Below are 23,137 nucleotides of genomic sequence, written 5' to 3'. Positions count from 1 at the left end.
CTAATCACCATGCACTCATATAAACACACAGACAGCAGTGTTTTCAAAATACAATATTTACATTTCTAATATCTTTGTCCGAGATAAAATTACATATAGTTAATGTACTTTACTTCTACGTAAATGTACTGGTTCAACGATAAGCGCGGTTTAAAAAAAAATCACTTTCGGGTTTGCGGAATCAAGAGCATGTAAATATAAGGAAAAACTCTCAGATATTTTGATTTCATGACGATGATCAATCGATTGCCTTGCGTGATAACTTTATGCATAAAGTGCAAATTATCACGCAAGCCAATAGATTGATCACATCATGAAATAAAAAAATTAGACAGTTATTCCTTAAAACAACAATTATTAGAATAATAATTGTATTTATGTATTTAATGCGATAATTTGTTTGGAGGTTTCCGGAAACATTTACGTTGGTAAATTGTAAAAATTCTCAGACCCACGCCTTGCCTGAGGGATTAATTGTAATAGAATGTGTAAGGTCACGTGGTCAGCTCAGCGAGTCATTCACACTCGCGCGCTCAAGTAACATGAGGCACGTCTGTTTTAAACCCACCTCCATGGCATTCCTATCCCTTAATATGATCATTAATGTGTCTTGTAAAATTTATATTATATTATAGTTTTTACTCAATTGTTTTACTGCTTCTATGTATTTGGTTTTGATTACGATCTTTTTGCAAGCTTTTTCTTTAAGGTTTTGATTGCTTTTTGATCTACCATCTTTTTGCCAACTTTTTCTTGTGATGTTTGCCTATTTTGTTTTTATGTGCCATCTATTTGCTAACTTTTTAATATGATGTTTTGGTTGTCTTGTCTTACAGATACTTTTTTTCTAGTCATTTTTGGGGGATCAGACATTATCATATTTTACGTAACTGATAAGCAAAGCTTGTGAATCTGATCCCCCTTCTTGTTTGTTAAATTGTAGGGATGTGCGATTTTACCGGTATACCGGTATATCGCGATTTTTTGTTGCGTGATACGTATCGTGATACGGAGACCAAAATACCGGTATTTAGGTACATATTATAAAGTCCAGAAATTATTCATTTATTTGTTCAATCTTTCAAATTACAATTGCAGAAAGTCTAAAAAATGTTGTAAAAGGAGAAAAGAACGGCATTTTAGCATCCAGACATGATTAATTTTACATATATAAAAAATTCCAAAAAGTGAAATTTTGTTTTTCTAGCATATTTTTAAGAAAAATTATGACTATTCATTTAAAATCATTGTAAAAATTGCTTGTAAAAATATCATGATATTATTGTGATATTTTGGGGGGGAAATCGTGATATATCGCGATACGAAATTTTTAGCGATACCCATCCCTATTAAATTGTTCACATTTATACCGTCATTTTAATAAATGACATTATTCATCAACATGAAAGTGTTTTATTTGACTTTTACAAAATTAGCAAAAACAAGCTGCGGTGATCTTGCCTATAAGCATTAGAAGACATAAATAATTTTTTTTCTGTCGGTCTAATAAAAAAAAGAAACACTAGGCTGCATACTTTTGTACATACAGTTTGTCCATATCGAGAGCTTATGTTTTATATTACCCGGAAATAGCTGCTAAAATCAGGTGGTCACTGTGAGTTGATACAAATTCCTTGATCGTAATGTATGTACGAGATATAAAACTTTTTAATAGGTTTTATGCAAAAATGAGGAATTTTTATTTCTGTATCAGAAGAGTAGAATTCTAGCAGCAGTTTCTTGTCTCTTTAGATGTTTTATATGCTTTCTTTTTCAATCAAATTAACAGATAGTAATAAAAAAAAAACCATACCACAGGTATGAGTTGAAATGCTGTTTAATGAAGATTATTAAATTTCAATCTAGTATTTAACAACTGTACACTTAAGTTTGACAAGCAAAATACTGGTTAAAATCAATACCAAGTAATATTTACATACATTAGCAAAATGTACAAGTCAAAGTTTAATAATATGTACAAATGTATCTTAAGATATTTGGTACATATTACCAGTTGCAGACACAAAGCGTTGTATAAGCATCAATTTATAATATCCGAATTATTATATTTAAATGCAAAACAATAACTAAAATTACAAATGTTAGTGGCAGAAATATAGATAATTATACAGACTTCCAAATCACAGTTCTTTGTCAATAAATGGGAAAGGGGGGTGTGTGAGGGATACTAAAAAATCTCTCTCAGTCTCCTCTTAAAAAATCGGTCTAATTCTCTCCACATTTTGTACATAATGACGCTAACTTTCAGCCAATCAGATTGCAGCAATAGCCCTAAGGCTAATAAAGGGGGAAATATGCGGAGACTCTTTCAACGGCAAACATGTGCAACTAAAATACTATATGAACAAATAAATGTGCTGAGCTAAACACAAATATTGAATAAGAAAGAAATTGAAAGATTAAGTCATTTGTCATTATAAAACTTTAAACTTTCATAAATGTTAGCTGCATTTAAACAATAATTACATCATACGCGAATCAAGTGTTTACAATGAAGACATAAGCTCCTATATTTCTTCTTATCTATAATATTTAGCGTTTTTCATGACCTCTATAATTCTTAATTTCTTTTTGTAAAATTTCTTATTGTAAAGTATTCATTTAAAAGTTAACATTTAGAAAATGATAACTTAAGACAAAGTGAATGTTCAATAGAAGCGACCTACTTTGAGTTAGCATAAAAAAAGTGCATGTAACATTTAAAATACGCTACTTGAATTTTTCTATTCTGAATGATGGAACCAAATTTGGTAATGTTTTATTTCATTTCTACTTCTTGAAGTTTTTCTCGCATTTCATCTGGAACTTTTCTTCGTAACTCTAGTAGCATAAAACCCCCGGATACAAGTGCTGCTAGCATCCCAAGAATGCAGAAGGCAAAAGCAAAGTGAAATTCAAAGCCTTTAAACTTCTCATCATTAGATTTAACGTTGTCTACAAATAATCCGACTGACATAATAATGGAGACAGCTGCAGAAAAACAAAATAAATTAATTAGAGTTGTGTGTGTATTGTCCAAAAAATTCTACACGAAACTTTTTTTTATAACGTGAATCAAATGTGACAGTCTCTGTGTTATTCTTATCTCGAGTTTAAATGAAAATATCAAATCAACTTAGAATACAAATTAATATTGTTAATATATTATAAACGATATCGATATAATACAAATATTGACTGGGATTGAGGAAAACACTGGTTTTCATAGTTTCCAAGGAATGAAATATAGTTCAACACAGAGCGAGGGGCAATATTTTCATCCCGAGAAAGAACAACGAATATGCAAATAATAATAAGATTGAAGGGTTTATTACGGGCCAAATATATATAGATTCTACTAGTACCTTTAACGTGTACATATCATGACGCTAACTTTCAGCCAATCAGATTGAGCAATATGCACGAAAAAGGTACTAATATGTTTTGTATCATTGAAATCACGCACTGAGTTATAACCATGATCTATCAATATCACGTTCATACAAAATGTTCATATTGTGCATATTCCCATGTGCTGAGCTATGAAAACATCATATATTTCACGAATAAAAAGAGCACGTGATTCGAAAGATAAGTCATGTTTTCAATTTTCTAAAAGCTTTTATGACGGCTGCATTTTTTGTATCCCAATTTTTAGCTGGTATTTAAATCAAAATTGAAAATTCTGTAGGCCAGTTAGGAAACCTAAACATTTCACAATTAAAGGATTTGTACCTCAAGGAACAAGATTCTACATTTTTTCATTTTTAACTCCGAGTGGCTTTCTTTGAACAGTAAAAAAAAAACAACTGTGTTTAATTTGGTATACAGATTCATAAGAATATCTAGGTCAAGTTCTGTTTAAGGTAGTCCGATCCCCAGGTTTATAAAATTAGCAGTTAAGTAATTAAAGATTTAAAAGTAATCATTCCACAGAAATGTAAATTTATCCACAGTATTTCTTTAAAGATTAAAGATTAAAGTTAATCAAATTATATAGGAAAAATTGTCAAATCTCCAATATTTTTGCAGAAAAAGCGAATTGGAATATCAGCAATGTATTTTCTAATTGCAAATTAATCAACAAATATATTTTAGGTTAAAAAACGATAGGTATCCAGGCATTCAGAGAAATTGTCATGATTTTAATACTTATTTGGTATTGTTTTCATTCTTCTATTTCCGTCATGTATTCTATAATGCATGGTGTAAAAGGCTTTTTCTATCATTGCAAGGCACCACAAATCACTTCTTATTTCATGTCATGCTAATAAGCTTTTGTATCTAAGGCTGGATTCAAGAAAATCTTATTTCTCTAAAACTGTATTATTTTTTTCCCCCTTTATAGGGCATAAATGTAAACTTTTATAACACCTTTTCTAAGACTCCAAAAAGCCTTGAATCTTATAAAGATTAATAAAATAAAAATTGTTGCATAAAAAATTACATTTTCAAACTTCATTTTGATGTTTTTCAAATTAAAATATGAATTTTAGGAGTTATCCTTCCTAGCTGAGGATCGGATATCCTTAAGTTACAATCGAGCCATTTTGGACAGAGTTATGCCCCTTGCTGCATGAAAAATGCAAAATAAATTAATTATCTTGTGTGTGTATTGTCCAAAAAATTCAAGAGATTTTTTTATAACGTGAATCAACTGTGATCAAATATATATTATTCTTAACCTGGTTATAATGAAGGAAAATATCAAATCAAGTTATACAAATTAATTTTTTAATATATTTGAGCATTTTCAAATGTCATGTACACTTAAGCACATGAAATTGCAATAAAATACGATTTTTTTTTCATTTCTTGCTACTGGACAGTGGTGTGATCTTTCACAGATATATCACGGAAAACTGTTATGTATCAGGAAAAAAGGAATGGCTGAGATCAAAGGAAAACCTCACCAACAATGATACAAATATATATATATAACGTTTACCCTGCGCAGGCTGCTAAATCGGTACTGCTTGATGCTTAGTCAATCTGTTTAGGACCCTTCATATCGTTTTACACTGGAGTAAAAATACATTGCATTTTTTTTAAAGAACTAAAGACGGAGTTCAATGTCTGTAATTTTGTAAATTCTATGGTCGATACTATGACCTTGTCAGCAAAAACAAATAATTATTGAGTCTAATTCTGATGGACGTTTTTCATACTTATCGTTAAGCCATTATTTACACGTCACGGAGATTCGACGGATTTTACTTTTTTTTTCTTGGTCATGACAGGGAGCACACGGTGGGTGTGACTGGTCTGCAGGGCATGCTCACTCCTCCATGGCACCTGATTCCACTTCTGATGTTTTGTTTTGGCAGTGTTTACTCCGCTCCTATTTTGTAATGCTTAATGGACCTTTGAGCTCGAATACTGTTCGTTTTCTCCACATATTTCATGTTATACTAGTATTTTGGGGATAAAAAAGAAACTTAACTTTATCCAATCGTTTCAAAATGAAACTCCTAGGATGCAGTTTTATTGAATCAACATCTTCTTAAATACGATCATACCTCCAATATAAACTGAACTGATGGCCACAAAAAGTAGCGGAGTTCTGTCCTTGAGAAAGAATAACTTTGTGACGGTCAACACTAAAGCTAGCATGAGTGCCAAAAATCCAAGAATGCTCATGGCTTGAGACGTTCGCAACTGGCGCTTTGGCATATCTGCAAAAATAATTTTTTCCCTTAAAAAATAGTTGAAATATAAATTATTTAATAAAATTTTTGTGTCATCTTAAGAAATAACAAATCTTTTTACTTAATTAAAATATTTTTTCACCGTGTTCTAGTAGGAAATCATCAGTATCCTTGCAATCACATTTCTTCCACAGACCAGTGTAAGTGGGATCATAAGAACTTCCTGGATCTAATGAATTTTCATCCGAAATCCAGTATGGTGAGGCTAAGCCAAGCAGCTGAAGGATGGTTGCGCAAATTATTAGAACCAGTGCAGTGATTAAAACTTTAGAACCATCCATATTGTTTCTTCTGAAATACAGAAATTAAATAATACACATTTCAGCTTATCATTCTCTTTCCTTTTTATTTTTCATACTTACTTAGTTTTATGAACTGTTCGATATTTGTCACAGATTTTATATTTTAATTTGTTCATACAATTGGTGCGCATTGTCAATTAAACACGATCGCTGCGTTTGTGTTGTGTGTCTTGTGTGGATGTTTTGAGAGGTCATGTGACATTGTTTATTTTGGTATCTCCACGTGTTTTCGTTTGAGTGACATAATGGGGCCTCACTGCTGACCAAAAACTGACCGTTTTATCTTTTTAATATGCATGTTTTAATTTCTGCACCTAGTATATCAGCCGCCAAATCTTGACCCCATGCTTTTTGCCTTTACGGTAGTATAGACTGCATAAACTGTATTTGAAAAGATAACAAAGTATTCTTCAAACTGAAGCATAACTTGGAGTTAATTTAACTGGATTCCTGGTAAGTTTTCTGTTTACCTTTATTATTGTTAAATGTTTTAGAAAAACATGTTTTATAATTTACTTTTATTAATTAATCCCGACACCGAACAATCATACAATGTATGTGTTGTTAATGTATGATGTTATGGTAGTACAAAACACCCCTGGATTCTATTTTTACTAATTTCTTAAAAAATACTGGAGAAAAAAGGAATACTATTACTACATGGACAACAATGAATGACCCCTGTAAGAAAAATAACAAGTTTTGGCATGGTTGCATCATATTTTGTGAAAAAATCAGAGAATCCTATATGTTGGTCACTTGGGAGTTTACATTTTGGAATGTGTTTACGCTATCTAAGTGCAATAAACAAGCATGTAACAGTCTGATATAAAATGCAGTGTAACTTTTGTTCAATAAATAATACAGGGCTGATATTTGGACACACATATAAGGAGTCTCCGTTCTTTGTGTACTATAAAGGTCAAGGTCATATCAGGAGGTCAAAGGTCAAATATTGTAACGTCATCTACTGAATCTTAAATATTTTTTGCCATATAAATTTTTTTAATCGCCAAAATATCAGAAACTACCGGTTCAGTTTTCTTTATTTTTACACATTTTATTCTGGGTCCCATTTTAGTCTTACAAAAATTGAATTATACATTTTTTCTTTAGAAAACTTCAAGTGTAGGATATTTACATGTGAATTTTCAATTCTGACGCTATGTATGTTCTATTTTTACTTAATATTTTTCTTAAATGGTCCAGTATCAATATGACTTACTAATTTAAAGTAACAAAAAGGTTATCTTTATCAGAATTATAACACAAACTTGCAATAGATCAATTGATAATTCTAAAATAAGGCTCATTCTCAAGTCGAGTGTCTGATTTCACAATCTTCTAACAGGAGTCTGATAGGCCATATTTCAGACAATGTGGGCAAAATATGTGCGGTTGAATTTCTTTCATATTATATATTAAGAGAGATTTTGTATCCTAGAACAAAATATCAAAGTTTCAGAAAAATTGAATTTGAGGAAAAATTTGGCCTATCTATTGTGTCCTACCTTAAATGTAAGTATTTGTCTTGTGTGTGTATTGTTGTGACAGTGTGTTTGATATACTTTGCAGGGTTTTTTTTGTTCTAAGCACATGAATAAATATTGTTTGTGCAGATTCCAGTGTCGAATTTTTATCCTGCAAAAGAGTCGGTGACATATTAATAAATCACGCTTTAAACTTGTTTTAACAACACATTATTTTTCTATGTGTAAACATATATTGCTGACACAGTCTCATTTAAACTGTAATTATTTGAAAATATTTAAATTATGACAGAAATTTGAATCGCGTGTAGAAAAAGATTAAAATAGTATTTATGACATCAAATCAAAGATTCAAAAAATTAAGACCAAAAATACTCACCTACTAAAATTTTCTGACCGAAGACCTTTGATTCACTTCAATGTTTTGCTTAACATAATAGTATGATATACGTTTCAGGAAGAGCCACTCAAGATATAAACAACGTTATTCAGTACACATATGGTGTTATGAATAGCAATTGCTTTGTTGGCATATTAAATGATACGCCTTTGCACATTTCATATATATACTTCTAGACGCATTATGCTAGTGTAGTAACTTGCACAGCACGTGCCAGTTTAAGAAAAAAATTGTTCTTATAGCAGAAGTTGCGTTTATAGTTCTATGAACGCATCATATGAGAGTAAGTTCATATTGAGAGGGAGTTAAAATATGTTAAAATACTAGCTGAATGGGGTCTTATGATGCTAACAGAACTATTCCAACTACTATCTCTCCGATTCTACCGACAGTTTATTAGACATGCTTATAGCATAAATATCACGAAATACTTCAAAGTCCCGCTGTTAGTTTAGGAATAGAATGGATTAGATAGTAATTCACCCATTTACATTTTTTTTAACTTCCACAAATATTAATTTAATTAAAAGCCTCTTCTTCTTACATGTTACAAAAGAAAATTTATTCTGTTGTACTTAAGAAATAAGGTATCTTTCTTTGAGTTTTATTGGGATGTAAAACGGGTTGGCACATGATCAAATCTATTGGATTTGATCACGTGACTAACCCATTTTACATCTCAAAAAAAAAAAAAACTATATTAAAAAAAATGATAACTTATTATTACTTATATTAACATTTGTGACTGAGTTATTACAAATATTAAGGTTCTAAAGTTTTAAACACATAAATAATTTATTTTTTTTTCAAAACTAATATATGTTGAACTATATTATTACTTATTATACTTCGGATGATCTGTTTCCATTTGCATCAAGGATAAGATAATGAATATGCAAATTAAACAACAAATTTGTCAGAATTTTAAAATAAAAAAAACTTAGTTTTCAACCCATATGTACATGCAGGCCTAAAAGATATCTTTTAAAAATAAAAGACTGTATTGAGAAAATCCACTGATATGTATTCATCAAAGAACACATTTTTAAAAGAAGTAATACGTATATTTTAAAATCAAATTGTATCATTTTATATGTCTTAACAAATAACTATGGCCAACAATCGACATTTATTTATAAAACAGCACAACTGACCAAGATATTTTCACAAATTCATTGCGATACCAATTGCTGAACATTCATTTCCATACCCATTCATGATAAATATTCGCCTCGATTTTCTTTTTGACATCGGGTTCGATACCATCTGACTTTATAGAACTTTCAACAAAGAGTGAGATCGGACATAACCGGAAAAGACTTGCACATTTTATTTATTTATCAATGACAAGAGCTTATTTTCTTTATATCACTTAAATCAAGTTTTGATTGAAAAATTCATCAATGACGTTTTTAAAAATAAGTACTAGTAAGCGCTTGTTTGTTGTCAGTTTTATTACAAAATACCAGAAACTTAGATCAGCAAACCGGAACCACCACTTTACTCTCTTTTATGATATTTTTAGGGGTAACCGAAAATAAAAGTAGACTTTTGATTAAATTTATGATAATTACTATGAGAGTTAAATCTTAATGTAGATTACACCACTTTACTCTCTTTTATGATATTTTTAGGGTGTTAACCGAAAATAAAAGTAGACTTTTGATTAAATTTATGATAATTACTATGCGAGATAAATCTTGATGTAGATTACGGACATCACCTAAAACCTAGTGTATTCCCACAGACTTAAGTAAGAACTCTTGTGCTGTCGCGTCGGAGTTTATTTGCAAAATCTGTAAATTTATAGGTATAGATTTATAGTATATATAGTGACCAAGCGTTTTACAATTTGAGAGTCCATGTGCTGCCAATTTGAAAGAATTTCCACCTGACTTTGAAGCAATTGCTTTAAAGTTAATAAAACTTTAGTTTGAAAATTATATAAATTCAAAAGCAGTACCACAAACTCTACTGCATCAAGCAGTGTTACAAACGTACTGTATTAAAAGGGGTGTACTACAGCTGTATTTAGGTAAACAATTATAATTAAGGTTTTACATAATATATCGAAAATCCTGAACATTGCGACAAATAATTCAGAAGTCTATTCCTGCGGCTTTTCATGCAAACTAGCATATTTTCTATTTATAGACGCCACATGACGATGTCGTTAAAGTCTAAAGAATGGATAATAAAATTAAATGTGTTTCAAGTAAATCTGCTGTGTCTTGATCTTGATATCTTTACAGCGGAGATTTCTTAAAAGATGTTTGTCTCATTCCTGAATAAAATTGTGATTGGTTAGCTATGTTTCATTTCAATTAAATAGCTCCGAAAGTAAGAAGGCTCTTAGAAGTTATATACAGTGTAAAAGAAAACAACTACAAGTGTTAATATTGTTTCCTATGATACATCAGGGTCTTCTTGAATTACAGTCTTCAGCAGTTGTTTCGACGCATCTGGAGAAAATACCTCAAATTAACAGAAAGATTCTTAATGATCAATTAACCAAAAAAACCATCCTGAGAGCATTATATTAGAAATATTAATCCCCTTACGGCAAGTGTGCTTTAGATCCCATTAAAACTGAAAATAATAATTTTATCAAAGTCTTTGAAGAGGAAAGAAGACTTATCAAAACCTCATCAAGGTAAAGTAACATACCAAAAAGCAACCCGATATCAGTAAGTGTTTAGAAGGACAAGTAAATTCTCGAGAGGGACGTTAAACAACATACAATTAATAAATCAATCATTTTAAAGAATGGAACAATTTGACGAAAATTCTCGAGACTAACGTTATAAAGATTCATATTCAGAGTTGTTTCAGTACCAACTCAAGTAACTCAAGTAAGGTGTTTAAATAATGCTTAAAAGATGAAATTTTAAAATCATAATCCTTGTACAGTAAAATGCACGTTTAGCACAAAAACGTTTATATCTTTTTCAAGGATATATTATCAGTAATGAGTCTGCTGTATATAAACGTTCAAGGAAATGTTTGTATTAAAAGATACTAGAAATACAGGATGGATTAATAAAATAAGGATTGGCACGCACTTAATAAATTTGGGAGTCCCCGACATCAGAAAGCCTTTCTTCTCCTACAAAATATCAACATAATGTCCACTAATATTTACAAATAGCCAATTGTGTATTAACATTTCGCTCACAAAGGAACACTGCTTCAGTGTTCAGGGGTTATATTTATACAATGGACATAAGCAGATGCGGAAAAGACGTATTTTCCTTTTAACCTTTCCCTTGACGCATGTATATCTTTAAAGGTTATTATCTGGAGGACCTGTCATATTGAGGATGTAATGCCTTTATGACGTTTTAAGTCTTACTCAAGTATAGACCTATCGGAGACACACGTTGCGAATTCCCTGATAATAGGACAATCAAGAAGGGGTGGGAAAAGTCCAAACTTTAATTATACTTTGTTGTAAGAAAAAAAATATATCATACAAATAAATTCATTGATATATAATTACTGATTAGACATAATAAATCTGCTGTTTTAGTATACATTGGGAAAATATTTGAAAATATTATTCGTAATAAAAATTTGTATATTATTTTTATTTTTTAGTCAAAAATATTTTTAAAAAAAAAACCCTTTAATCTATGTTAAATTGGAATGTTAACTATAGATGTCTGTTTATTCTCTCTTACTACAAAGGGCAGATCTCTCCTACTGCATTTAACTACCATAGGAATAAAAAAAAACTTTGATTAGCATTGCATATTAAAGGTGCAAAGAGCAGGCATACATGTACAACAAACGCTTAGTTTTTCTTGAAAGACTCTGTCTATGACGTTTTGTGGAGTTTTATTCATTTATTTTAGCAAAAACAATCAAATTTATTTACAATACATTACATGTATATCATGAAATATGTTCTTTTAATTATACTAAAACATTTATAATAAATACATGTCTACAAATTCAAGGTTCGAAATTAAATTTTGTAAATGGATATTTTTACTCCTTATAAAAAAGTGCAGCTGCAGTAAACGCATTTTAACCCCATTTCTAGGAAAGTGAGCTTTAATGAAAAAAGAAAAAAATGTCATTTTTTATTACAAGAATTAGATCCTTTCAAGAACAATCAACACCAACATCACACAAACTCCAAACCCTGTCACCATTCCTAAGATGCTGCAGGGGAACGCAAAGTGGTAGGTAAAAAGTTTTCCTGCGAATAAGTCATTCGTTTTGGCTGCATAGACCGCTATTGATATCAAAATGGCAAAAGCTACAAATAAAAAAAGAAAAACATTTCATAATCATCAACATTTGTAAGTAATATGTTTCGGTTTGTTTTAACTGTAAGACACGGAAGATAAGAATAAAAAAAAAACTGGATTACACTGTACATGAAATCTTTTAAAAGGCTAAATGTAAGTAATTAATTTAAAAGGGAGGATTCCATTTATCTACTAGTAACTATAAATATTGTTTTGTTCTGGAATAATAGAGGCATCGTAAATCATGTACAGATTTTGCAGGTTTGTAAAATCAAGATACAGTTTGATAATGAGTTATTTTTAATTGCAGCATAATATACAGATCATTGCTTAAAAGATATTGTTCTTTATAAAAAGAATTACTTGACGCAAGTGTTTGCATGTTTTTCCCCTATTTTTTTCTCCAGATTACATGTATTTTTGGGGGTTGGGTGGGGATGTCAATGCTCAGTTAGAATGGTAGAATGCTCAGATAGTCATACATGAATACGACAAGTCAAATGCAAATGTAGAATATTTTAAATTACTAATTTTAAAAATATATTTTAACAAAACACATTTTAGAAAAAAAAATTATTAGTCGGGTCCTCAAGTATCTGAATGAGTGCCTTGTTCCAAAGGGGTATTATTATAATAATTCTGCTCTCCTAAGTATTCATTATAACGTTATTTCAATCTTACATGTACATATATATTACCTCCAAGAAAATTTGTACCCAATGCCACAATAACGATTGGTTTTTGGTCCTTAAAAAGAAAAATCTTTAATCCCATCATGACTGCAGCAACAACAAGACTAATAAATCCGAAGATACTCAACCCTCGTACTGCCTTAAGCCAGCCGTCTATTAAGTTAGAAAATGTAGATTTAGTACAGATTTGTTACTCATGAAAAACAATGTAATTAATGAGGTCTACTTCATTTTTTATTTTGAATGTAAGACTTGAAGTGCATCAGATAATTAATAAAAAAAAAATCTTTGATCATAAATATTTCTTTAAATAAAAACCGAAAATATGCATTGTTTATGTATACCATCAGGATATAAGCCAGCACTGTCAACACAAATGGATCCAGATGTTGTACTTTGACACACCTTCCATAAACCAGCATTTGATTTCGAAAATATAATCCAATATGGTGACACCAAACCAATTAATTGAAAAATAACAGCACAACCCATTAACACCAGTAAAATGTACATGTTCAATTTGATCTTCTCCATGATAATCTTTCTACAAAATGAATGGGTAAATATTTTCAAACTTTTTTTTTTTTTACAAAACACTAAATTACAGACAAAATTTTCATAGCAAGATGATATAACTTATATGAATAAAAAACTAAACATGGCAAGAAACCTGAATAAATTTAAATTTTTATTACTATCTTAAAAATTCAATTCAGCTTATCGATTTTTTGAAAGTATTACATGCCATTGTATAAAAAAAATTATAAAACAAATTTCGAAGTTTGATTATATTTGAATTCAAATCAAATATATCTTAAATTAATAGATTACCAAGATAAATATATATCTCAATGCTGATTACGTAATTCTTATTAAAGTAGAATACAATACACAGGAGGAAGGATACCCAAATCAGGGAAATTTATTTCATAAGGAACCAACTCCTAGGCAGGACCATATTAAAATCTAATTTGAACCATGAATTTCCCTAGTTGTTGAAATTTCTTTCGATATCTAGCTTTAGAAAAGCCTTTTTGTTGGTTTTCTAGATAGCCGAACTATCTAGCGCACTGTTTTTTTTTAACTTTACATACAACTATTCCCCAAGATAAATTAAAGTCCAGGCTTTTTGACAGTTGCTTCTTTAAAATAAAAATTGAACTCGTTAGTTTACTTAACATGTCATTCTTCATTTGCGAAATTATTTTGTTAGAAAAACACTCTGTAGTTGATAAAAAAAAAAGATGACTGAACTTCTGATTGACAATATCTGTGGTTTTTAGAGAACGGGTTTTCCATCAACATACTTGAATTCCCATTGGTTCCAATTTTGCCCCGTTTTTAGCAAACCTATTTTTATATACATATTAAGCAACGTTTGTCCAAAATCTTAAACATGTACTTGAAAAGAAGAAAACACTAGTCTTGCTGTGTCCTCAAAATCGACATTTATATGACGTATTGTCAATTAATATTCACTTGTTATTTCCATTCTTATGTCAATATATGTACGACATATCCCGTTGAGCTTGAAATAAAAGATGCAAGAGTCTGACACACCTCTTTCATATTTAGATATATATTTTACTTGAAAAAGACGTTAATGGTAATCTAACAACCAAGTTTTATGATAAACGTGAATACTTTGACTTTTCACGCGTCAACTTCCTTTTCTTATGCAACAATATACATTCACCTGCATACGGGGTTTATATCTCAGTTGACTCGATACGCGAGAGTACGCTTTACGTATGAACGATTTCTAAAACGAGATATATTATTGTCACACATTGTCATTGCTGAATGAAGAATATCATCAGACTCGTTGGTCGATATAAAGACCTTGTAAGCAAATTTATCGTTATGTCAAATGCTGACTGACGTTTTTAATGCTAATTCTTAGGTCATTACATACATAATTAATTGTCGTCGGATTTTTCCGTACGCGTATTTCCTGATTATGACAAGGAGCAGATGGCGGATGTGACCAGTCGGCAGGGAAAACTCACTTCTCCATGGCACCTGATCCCACCTCTGATATTCTTATTCATATGTCGGTTCTTTATCTCCATATATTTCATGCTAAGGTACTTCTCGGGGAGAGTTGGTTGGCAAATCATGTCGAATTAGATTATTTATTTACATGGTCTTGCAGGAAAGAAAGTGTCCAAGATGACCTGAGACAAGGAGAAGAAGAAGAAAATCTACCCAATCCCGATAACTCCATTTTTTAAGTGGATGGGTGGGGTGGGGATAGGAACCAGGTACCTCCATTTAAGATCAAACTATTTTTTTCTCAGACAACATATATAATGACTGATTATTTATTTGCCATCAGTCAGCGCTCCCCTTAACTTTTATCTATGTTCAAGAAAGCTCACAAAATGGTACTAAAAAGAACTGACACTGTAAAAAACATATCATAACAGTTTGTCGAAAAGATACAGTAACTTTAGTTTATCATGAGAACCATATCATTTATCATGAAAGTCATATTCAATTTGTCTATTCCTGATTATGATTTTAATTTAAATACCAATCAACCAATAGTTCAAGATAATTGCTATTGAAGGGTTTTTTTTTAGTGCTGATTAGATATAGCAAATTAAGCAGATTATTATCTTATGTTAAGGCTAGATAGAGCGCAGAAATATAACTTACTGTAGCTAAATGTAATATCACACTATTTCTACGGCGGTTTTGATAAGATCTAGTAAACAACTTGATTTCATTACATGTATGTAATATCCTGTTATTTGTACTTGAGTTTTAAGATGTTTATTTCACCAATCCCTTAGAATTGTTGTTAAAAACAACGCAATTTCTTATATGCCCCTTTAATTTCAGATTTGGCGGCATATTGTTTTATCTGTCTATTTGTCTGGTTGTTTGTCCGCAAGAGCTTTAATCCTACATATAGTGTACTGGAATTTGGGTGATTGGATTTTTATGTTTAACATGCGTATTTTTTGTGACAAGAGGATTTTTAATCTTCTTTTGCACAGTTTGACCAATCTCAAATTTTGAACATACATGTAACTATTAAACGGTTGCTACAAGGTCCTTCATGTTTTACACATGTATGTAAAAAGAATTCCATATAACCAAATTGTTTTCGGGAAAGGAGATCCCAATTTCAATAAATTATGATCATTTAACTAATGTAGCTTCCTTTAAAGATACATTTTTTTCTTTATATCCTTGCACATTTTTAAAACATAATAAAATGTTTAACAGCTGTTCGTGATTAAGTGTTATTTGCTGCATAAAGTGGGGTCTGGACATAAGTACAATGAAAAATAAAGTTCTGTAAACAATGAATAATTTAAACAAAGCTTTCCCTCCTAATAAAAAAAAAACGAGATTATGTCGTAATCGAAGATTCGGGCGTATATAGTTTTTTTTCGTGTCCGCCCGTCTGTCTGTCTGTTGGTGCGCAAAAACTTTAACCTTGCCAATAACTTTTGATTTAGTGGAGATTTCACTTTCGTATTTCAAATGTGTATTCCTTGTGACAAAACCTTTCTTTGGATACCACCAAAATTGACCTATTGATCTTGGAGTTTGACGTACTTTTACACAAAAATTCCAAATTTTTACCTTGTCCATAACTTTTGAACGGTAGATATAGGACTTTCATATTCCACATATATATTTTTTGTGACAACACCTTCCATTTGACACCAACAACTTTGACCTTGGCATAGGGGAATTATGTACTTTTGAAAAATTTTAACCTCGGTCATAACTTTAACACGGTAAAGGGTAGGATTTTCGAACATCAAATATGTAATTCTTGGTAGAAGAACTTTCATTGGATACCATGAACTTCACCCTTTGACGTTGACCTTGGAGTTTGACCTACTTTTTAAAAACAAGCTTCACCATACCAATTGAAGGGTTAGGGCCAGAGCTTTCATAATTCATATATTTAATCCTTGAGAAAAGACCTTTCCTTGGATACCAACAACTTTGACCCTTGACGTTGAGTTTGACCTACTTTTTAAAAATATAAACTTGGGCATAGATTTTGAACGTGTAGGGCAAGGACTTTCATTCCCTTCGCGGTGCCCAACTCTTACCCGCAACTCTTCTTATACTACTGAATGAATTTAATGAAACATTCTCAGAATTTTTGTTATATCGTGCTATTGTGCACCTCCTATTTTACTTTATTGATCGGACGCATTTTTCGGGTTTCCCATAGCAAAACATAGACACGGTCATTCTTTCTATAATATTGAAGGCTATCCTTCTCTTATCTGCAACTCCTCCTATACCATTGAATGAAATTGAATGATAATTTTACAGATTCTTTATTTCATAATCATGGCATTGTGCACCTCCAACTTTATTTTTTGATCTAACACTTATTTCGTGTCTCCCAAAACAAACAATGGACTTTGCCATTATAATCTATGGAGGTATGGGAGGTGTGGGGGTATCATTTATGGAGCTCAATGCTCACGGTACTTGTAGTGTTTACATGTCGTAAAATCGAGTTAATGTTTGATAGTGAAGGTACATTTATTTAATCTGGAATTTTACATGAATACCGACGACTTTGAAGGATTGCATAGATACAGATGATTCATATGGTTGTCAGGGATGTTTGTCATCTAATTAGCGGAGATTTTTAATTCAATTCAATTCGAGGACTCCACGGTACGGACGCTTTGTGGCTCTAATACGACCGTTTTTACAAAACAAAGAAACGTAGCAGGTTTCAGTAAATGTTCAACCAAGCCTCTTTCTTTAATCCTCACTTAGATATTAACAGTAGTAAGAGAATCTCCAAGAGAATTGTGGAACAACATATTCAAGAAGTAGTGTAAATCAGATGTGGAAACTTAAATATTCAAAGGAACTGTTGGACAATCTGAAATCACAACACCTTAAAAACTTACGACTTTTCAACTTTATACACAAACAATCTCCACGATCAATTAAAGTCAAGGCTTTTTTTATATAACTGAATGTTGCTTTTTCAATGAAAAAAAAACGGAACGTACCTTGTCATTGGTCATTTGCAAAATTTTGTTTAAAAACACTGATTGTAAACTCTCAAGTACTCTGAAGTAAAAAAGATGCTCGAGTTTTTGATTGACAATATCTATGTGGTTTTTGGAGACCAGGTCCTCCAACAAATTTTGTTACTCCTATGGCTACCAATTGCGCCCCCTTATTAGCAGAACTATTTTTGTATTCATTTGAAGCAAACTTTGTCCAAATCTTTTACTTGAAAAGATGAAAACCCTTGTTATGGCATTCAACTCGACATTTATAGTGATATATCGACGACGTATTTCAAAAAAACAATGGTAATTTTCATTCTTCATTCTATGTCGATATGATATACATGTATCCTTGTGAGCTTGAGAAAAAAGATACCACATAGTCTTACACATTTGTTTCATATTTGGATATTTTACTTGATAAGACGATAATGATAATCTAGCAGCCAAGCTATATGAAAAATAGGATGAAATTAACTTTTCAATCGTCCACTTCCCTTACTTATACAATCTACATGTTGATTCGATACGCAAAAGCATTTTCTACGTATGAACAATTGCTAAAATGAGATTAGTTATTGACAAACAAGTTGATAAAACAAGAATATCAGCAGTCTAGTTTAATGTCATCTTTTCGTAAGTTCTATGCTCGATACAATGAACTTGTCAGCAAATACAGTTTATCACTGAGTTAAAATTAAGTTGACTGATGTTTTCCTTACTAATTGTTAGTACATTATTCATACACTGATTTTACAACGGATTTTTCGGTTTTTTCCCGATCATGACAAGAAGCAAACGCCGGGGGTGACTGGTCGGCAGAGGATGCTCACTCCTCCATGGCACCTGATCCCTGATGTTTTAAAAGTCTGTTTTCTCTGCTCCTATTTTGTATTGTTTTTTGTATTGTTTTTTGTATTGTATGTTTTTCTTCATCTTGAATACTGCTCGTTATCTACATATGTTTTAGTATAATAAGTCGAGAACTATATGTCCCAAGGATATAAATACTGTTTCATTTTAAAGTAATTTAGAAACCTGTTAAAAGCACTTAAATGTATACATTCTAATTTTCTACGACTGTTAAATTTATAACCTTTAATTTACTTTCCCAATTTTAGTAAAGATGAGCCTGATATACCTTATATAACTTGATATACACAAGAGGCCCATGGGCCACATTGCTCACCTGAGCACTGTGGCAAAAAGTAAAAATCCAGTTTTAAAAACATTAAATGCATGTGGTCCCAAACTACCCCTAAAAGACAGAAGGGGGATGATTTTATTTTAACTTGAATCGTTAAAGAATGCTTACATATATCTTTGACTTACTGTTGCATTTTTCCCCTATAAGTTTGAACTTTCATTTTTTCCCCACCCTATCCCCAGGGGTCATGATTTGAACAAACTTGAATCTACACTACCCGAGGACGCTCCCATATAAATATGACCCATCATGGATTTGCTATTTTTGAGAAAAAGATTTTTCCAATATATTCCTATGTAAAACTTTGGTCGTCCATTGTGGCCCCACCATATCCCCGGGGGTCATGATTTTAACAAACTTGAATCTACACTACCCGAGGACGCTCCCATATAAATATGACTAATCATGGCTTTGTTGTTCTTGAGAAGTTTAATCATGTCCCCTTGAATAAAGGCGTGGCCCTTTTTTGAACAAACTTGAATCCCCTTCACCCAAGAATGCTTTGTGGCAAGTTTGGTTGAAATCGGCCCATTGGTATTAAATTTTGAGGATGTCAAAGCTAATAATGAGGTATAGTATATTACGGTGCTTAAAGAAGAAAACAACAAATGATTTACCCATTTTTCTTTAATATTGACTAGCATTTGCAGTGGAAGGAACAAAGGAATTTGTTGTGGCAGAATAATGAAATTAAGGTATTTCCATCCTCAACATTTTAATGATTCAAAGTAGAAAAACTATTTTCAATGAATTTGTTAAAATTAACTAATGAGAGCAGATTTGGTTCAAATACACTATTCTGATGCTGAAATTTCACAAGTAATTGCTAATTTATAAATATGTGTGAAGTGTGCACATCATGGAAATCATTTTAACATTAGTACAATAAGGAAAATGTCTGAATGACGATATGAGGAGAGTTACTGCAGTCATGAAAATTTTTAAAACTTGAATTTTAGATAAAATAAGGAAAACATACAATTTTATAATTATTTCACTTTTTTTTGCCATATATCTATTGAAAAACATTGTCACGAGAGATATTTTTCTATTGGTTATGAATTTAGATTAATAACAGATTTTGCAAAAAGATGTACATACATCACATCATGGGAGGATTGAAATACCATTCAAACGTTTATATTCAATAATCATCTGCTGTGTGCAGAATAAAGAAATTAAAACGTTTTATATCTCGTATTCATCTGCTGTATGCAGAATAAAAATATTCAAAATGCTTTGTACCCAATCTTTGCCTGCTGTGTTCAGAATAAAAAAAAGTTTTTTCCTGTGTGCAGAACATGAAATAATAATGTTTATATCCCATTCTCAATTGCAAAATAAAAAATATTTAAAATGTTTTTCCAAAAATTTCTGCAGTAAACAAATGTACAAATTTAGCATTTGATAAATGATTGTCATTGCGGGCAAAAGAACATGCATCCAACATTTCCGAATAGACTTCGACCGAGTCCTAATGTTCGATGTGCATGTGTTCAATGACGTTATTCTTTCCAAATTTAACAGACATCTTTTGTTGGTTTAGTAGGAAATCTTCAATACGACCAGGGTCGTCTTTCAAATCTTCTTGGTTGCTGATGATGAGGAATTTCACGATTTCAAAATGGAACATCGAGAGCTTTCTTTTCTCTATCTTTTGGTTGCATAAAAATGTACAAATTTTATCTGTAAACTTTTGTTTCATGCTGCAAGAAGGACATATTACAACTGAATCGATAAATTCATATACTGTAGTATATATATTTTTTGCAGCTGCCACAGGCAATGCTTTTTGTAATCGCTACTTGCGCTATTCTTCCGTTAAGTTTGGATAATGTTTCAGTAAGAGGCAAGGTAGCAACAGATTCCATTGCAGTTGTTTCCACCATTGTTGATGTTTTGGTAGCTGTTAGGAATTTGGAATCATTAAAGATTCTGGTGGACAAATTTTGAAAGTGCATACAAGACTACTTAAAACTTGTATATAACGCCGAAACAGTTAAATTCAGCGGAAGCTTGCAACATTTGTCTACATTGTTTGAAATTTTAGGTTCGTCAGTTAAAATCATAGATGTACGTTTATAAATATAATTTTTAGAAAAGAAAGTAAAGCATAAAAAAATACACATATTTCAAATTCAAAAAAATAATAAATTTTGGTAGCTGCTTAGGAATTTAAAACATTAAATGTTTTTTGTCAAATTTTGTCCCCGTTTCGTCAAAAGCACAAAAACTTTATATAACGTCCGAAACAGTTCAAAAAACTTTAACCTTGCCCAACTTTTGATTTAGTGTTATGAAATTTCATATTTCACATGTGTATTTAAAATCACAAGACCTCTCTTTGGGTACCAAAATTTACATTTTGACCTTGACCTTGGAGTAAACCACTTTTAAAATTAACAATTTCAAACTTTTAAATGGTAACTAGGATTTTATTTCACATATGTATTTTTGTAGCAAGACATTTTATTAGATACCAACAACTTTGAACTTTTGACCTTGACATTAGAGATTTATGTACTTATGAAAAAACTTTAACCATGACCAAAACTTTTGATTTAGTGGAGCTATGACCTTTATATTTCACATGTGTATTCCTTGTGACAAGACCTTTCTTTGGGTACAACCTTTTGACCTTGACCTTGGAGTTTGACGCTTTTTTACACAAAAATTACAAACTTTTCCTTTGGCCATAACTTTTGAATGGTATGTACTAGGACTTTCATATTTCACATATATATTTTTGTAGCAAGACCTTTTATTGGATACCAACAAATTTGACCTTTCGACCTTGACCTTGGAGATTTATATACTTATGAAAAAACTTTAACTTTGACCATAACTTTTAAACGGTAAGGGCAAGGGCTTTCATACTTCAAATATGAATCCTTGCGAGAAAACCTTTCATGGGATACCAGAAACTTTGACACTTTGACCTTGACATTGGATTTTTAACTACTTTTTAAAAACTTTAACCTTGGTCACAACTTTTGAACGGTAGGTATTAGGACTTTCATATTTCACATATGTATTTTTTGTGGCAAGACCTTTAATTGGATACCAACAACTTTGACCTTTTGACCTTTGAGATCTACGTACTTATGAAAAAACTTTAAACTTGATCATAACTTCTGAACGGGTAAGGGCTAGGGGTTTTGTATTTCACATACGTAATGCTTGTGAGAAGTCCTTTTATTGGATATCAATAACTTTGACCTTGATTTCGGAGTTTGACCTTCTTTTCAAAAACTGTGACCTTGGCCTTAACTTTTGAATGGCAGATACTAGAAATTTCATATTTCACATATGTATTTATTATTTTAGCAAGACCTTTCATTGGATACCAACAACTTTGACCTTTGACCTTGGAGATTTTACGTACTTATGAAAAAACTTTAACCTTGACCATAACTTTTAAATGGTAAAGGCTAGGGCTTTTATTCTTCACATATGTAATCCTTGTGAGAAGACCTTTCATTGGATACCAAGAACTTTAACCCTTTGACCTTGACTTTGGAGTTGACCTACTTTTAAAAATAACTTTAACTTTGAACGGTTAGAGTTAGAGTTTTCATCGTTCACATTTGTATTACTTGTGACAAGACCCTTTCACCTTGGAGTTTGACCTACCTTTCAAAAATTTATCCTCGACTATAACTTTTGAACAGGTGGTGCTAGGGATTTTGTATTTCACAATCGTATTTCTTGTGAGAAAAACCTACTTTGGGTAATAATATATTTGATTTGCATTTAAGAAAAGTTTAATCTGCATTATGTACCCATACGGGGTCATCTGTGTTTCACAAACACATCTTGTTCCTTAAATTGAGAAGAGATAGTGCTTTCATATTTGACATGTGCATTTCCTGTGACAAGACAATTCCGAGCATGCTATATCTTACCCCTTGACCTTCCCGATTGACCTTATTTAAAAAAAAATCAACTTCAATGATAATTTCTAAATAAATGACATATGATAGGATGTGCATATTAGACACAACATGTCATAAAAAATAACATCTCACCCACAAAGACACCGAAAGCGGGGGTCCACAATTCTTTGA

At 31.3% G+C, this 23,137-nt stretch overlaps 2 protein-coding genes across 4 annotated transcripts; both read right to left on the bottom strand.

Moving 5' to 3' along the window:
* Positions 1–2,261: 2,261 nt before the first annotated feature.
* Positions 2,262–8,038, bottom strand: LOC134265268 (uncharacterized). Of its 3 annotated transcripts, XM_062747514.1 has the most exons (6): positions 7,880–7,996; positions 7,618–7,651; positions 6,481–6,503; positions 5,791–5,999; positions 5,520–5,675; positions 2,262–2,991 (listed from the first exon to the last, which is right to left on the bottom strand). In XM_062747514.1, the coding sequence occupies exons 4-6, from the start codon at positions 5,987–5,989 to the stop codon at positions 2,780–2,782; spliced, it is 567 nt and encodes a 188-aa protein (XP_062603498.1). In that variant the 5' UTR covers positions 5,990–5,999; positions 6,481–6,503; positions 7,618–7,651; positions 7,880–7,996; the 3' UTR covers positions 2,262–2,779. The 3 variants fall into 3 exon arrangements, with proteins under 3 accessions (XP_062603498.1, XP_062603497.1, XP_062603496.1); XM_062747513.1 differs by lacking the exons at positions 6,481–6,503; positions 7,618–7,651 and having other exon boundaries at positions 7,880–8,038; XM_062747512.1 differs by lacking the exons at positions 6,481–6,503; positions 7,618–7,651; positions 7,880–7,996 and adding an exon at positions 6,071–6,316.
* A 3,682-nt stretch (positions 8,039–11,720) lies between these two features.
* On the bottom strand, positions 11,721–13,419 carry LOC134265267 (uncharacterized). The gene is made up of 3 exons (XM_062747511.1): positions 13,193–13,419; positions 12,855–13,001; positions 11,721–12,164 (listed from the first exon to the last, which is right to left on the bottom strand). Exons 1-3 carry the CDS (start codon positions 13,380–13,382, stop codon positions 11,998–12,000), a joined length of 504 nt encoding a protein of 167 aa, XP_062603495.1. The 5' UTR covers positions 13,383–13,419; the 3' UTR covers positions 11,721–11,997.
* Between the last annotated feature and the right edge of the window lie 9,718 nt (positions 13,420–23,137).

The sequence above is a fragment of the Saccostrea cucullata genome, unplaced genomic scaffold (assembly GCF_032062105.1).
Source record: "Saccostrea cucullata isolate Sc308-1 unplaced genomic scaffold, CSIRO_AGI_Scuc_v1 ctg1200, whole genome shotgun sequence".
Taxonomy (NCBI): Eukaryota; Metazoa; Mollusca; class Bivalvia; order Ostreida; family Ostreidae; genus Saccostrea; species Saccostrea cuccullata.
Note: the sequence above shows the minus strand (reverse complement) of the source record. Positions and strands in the feature narration are given on the sequence as shown.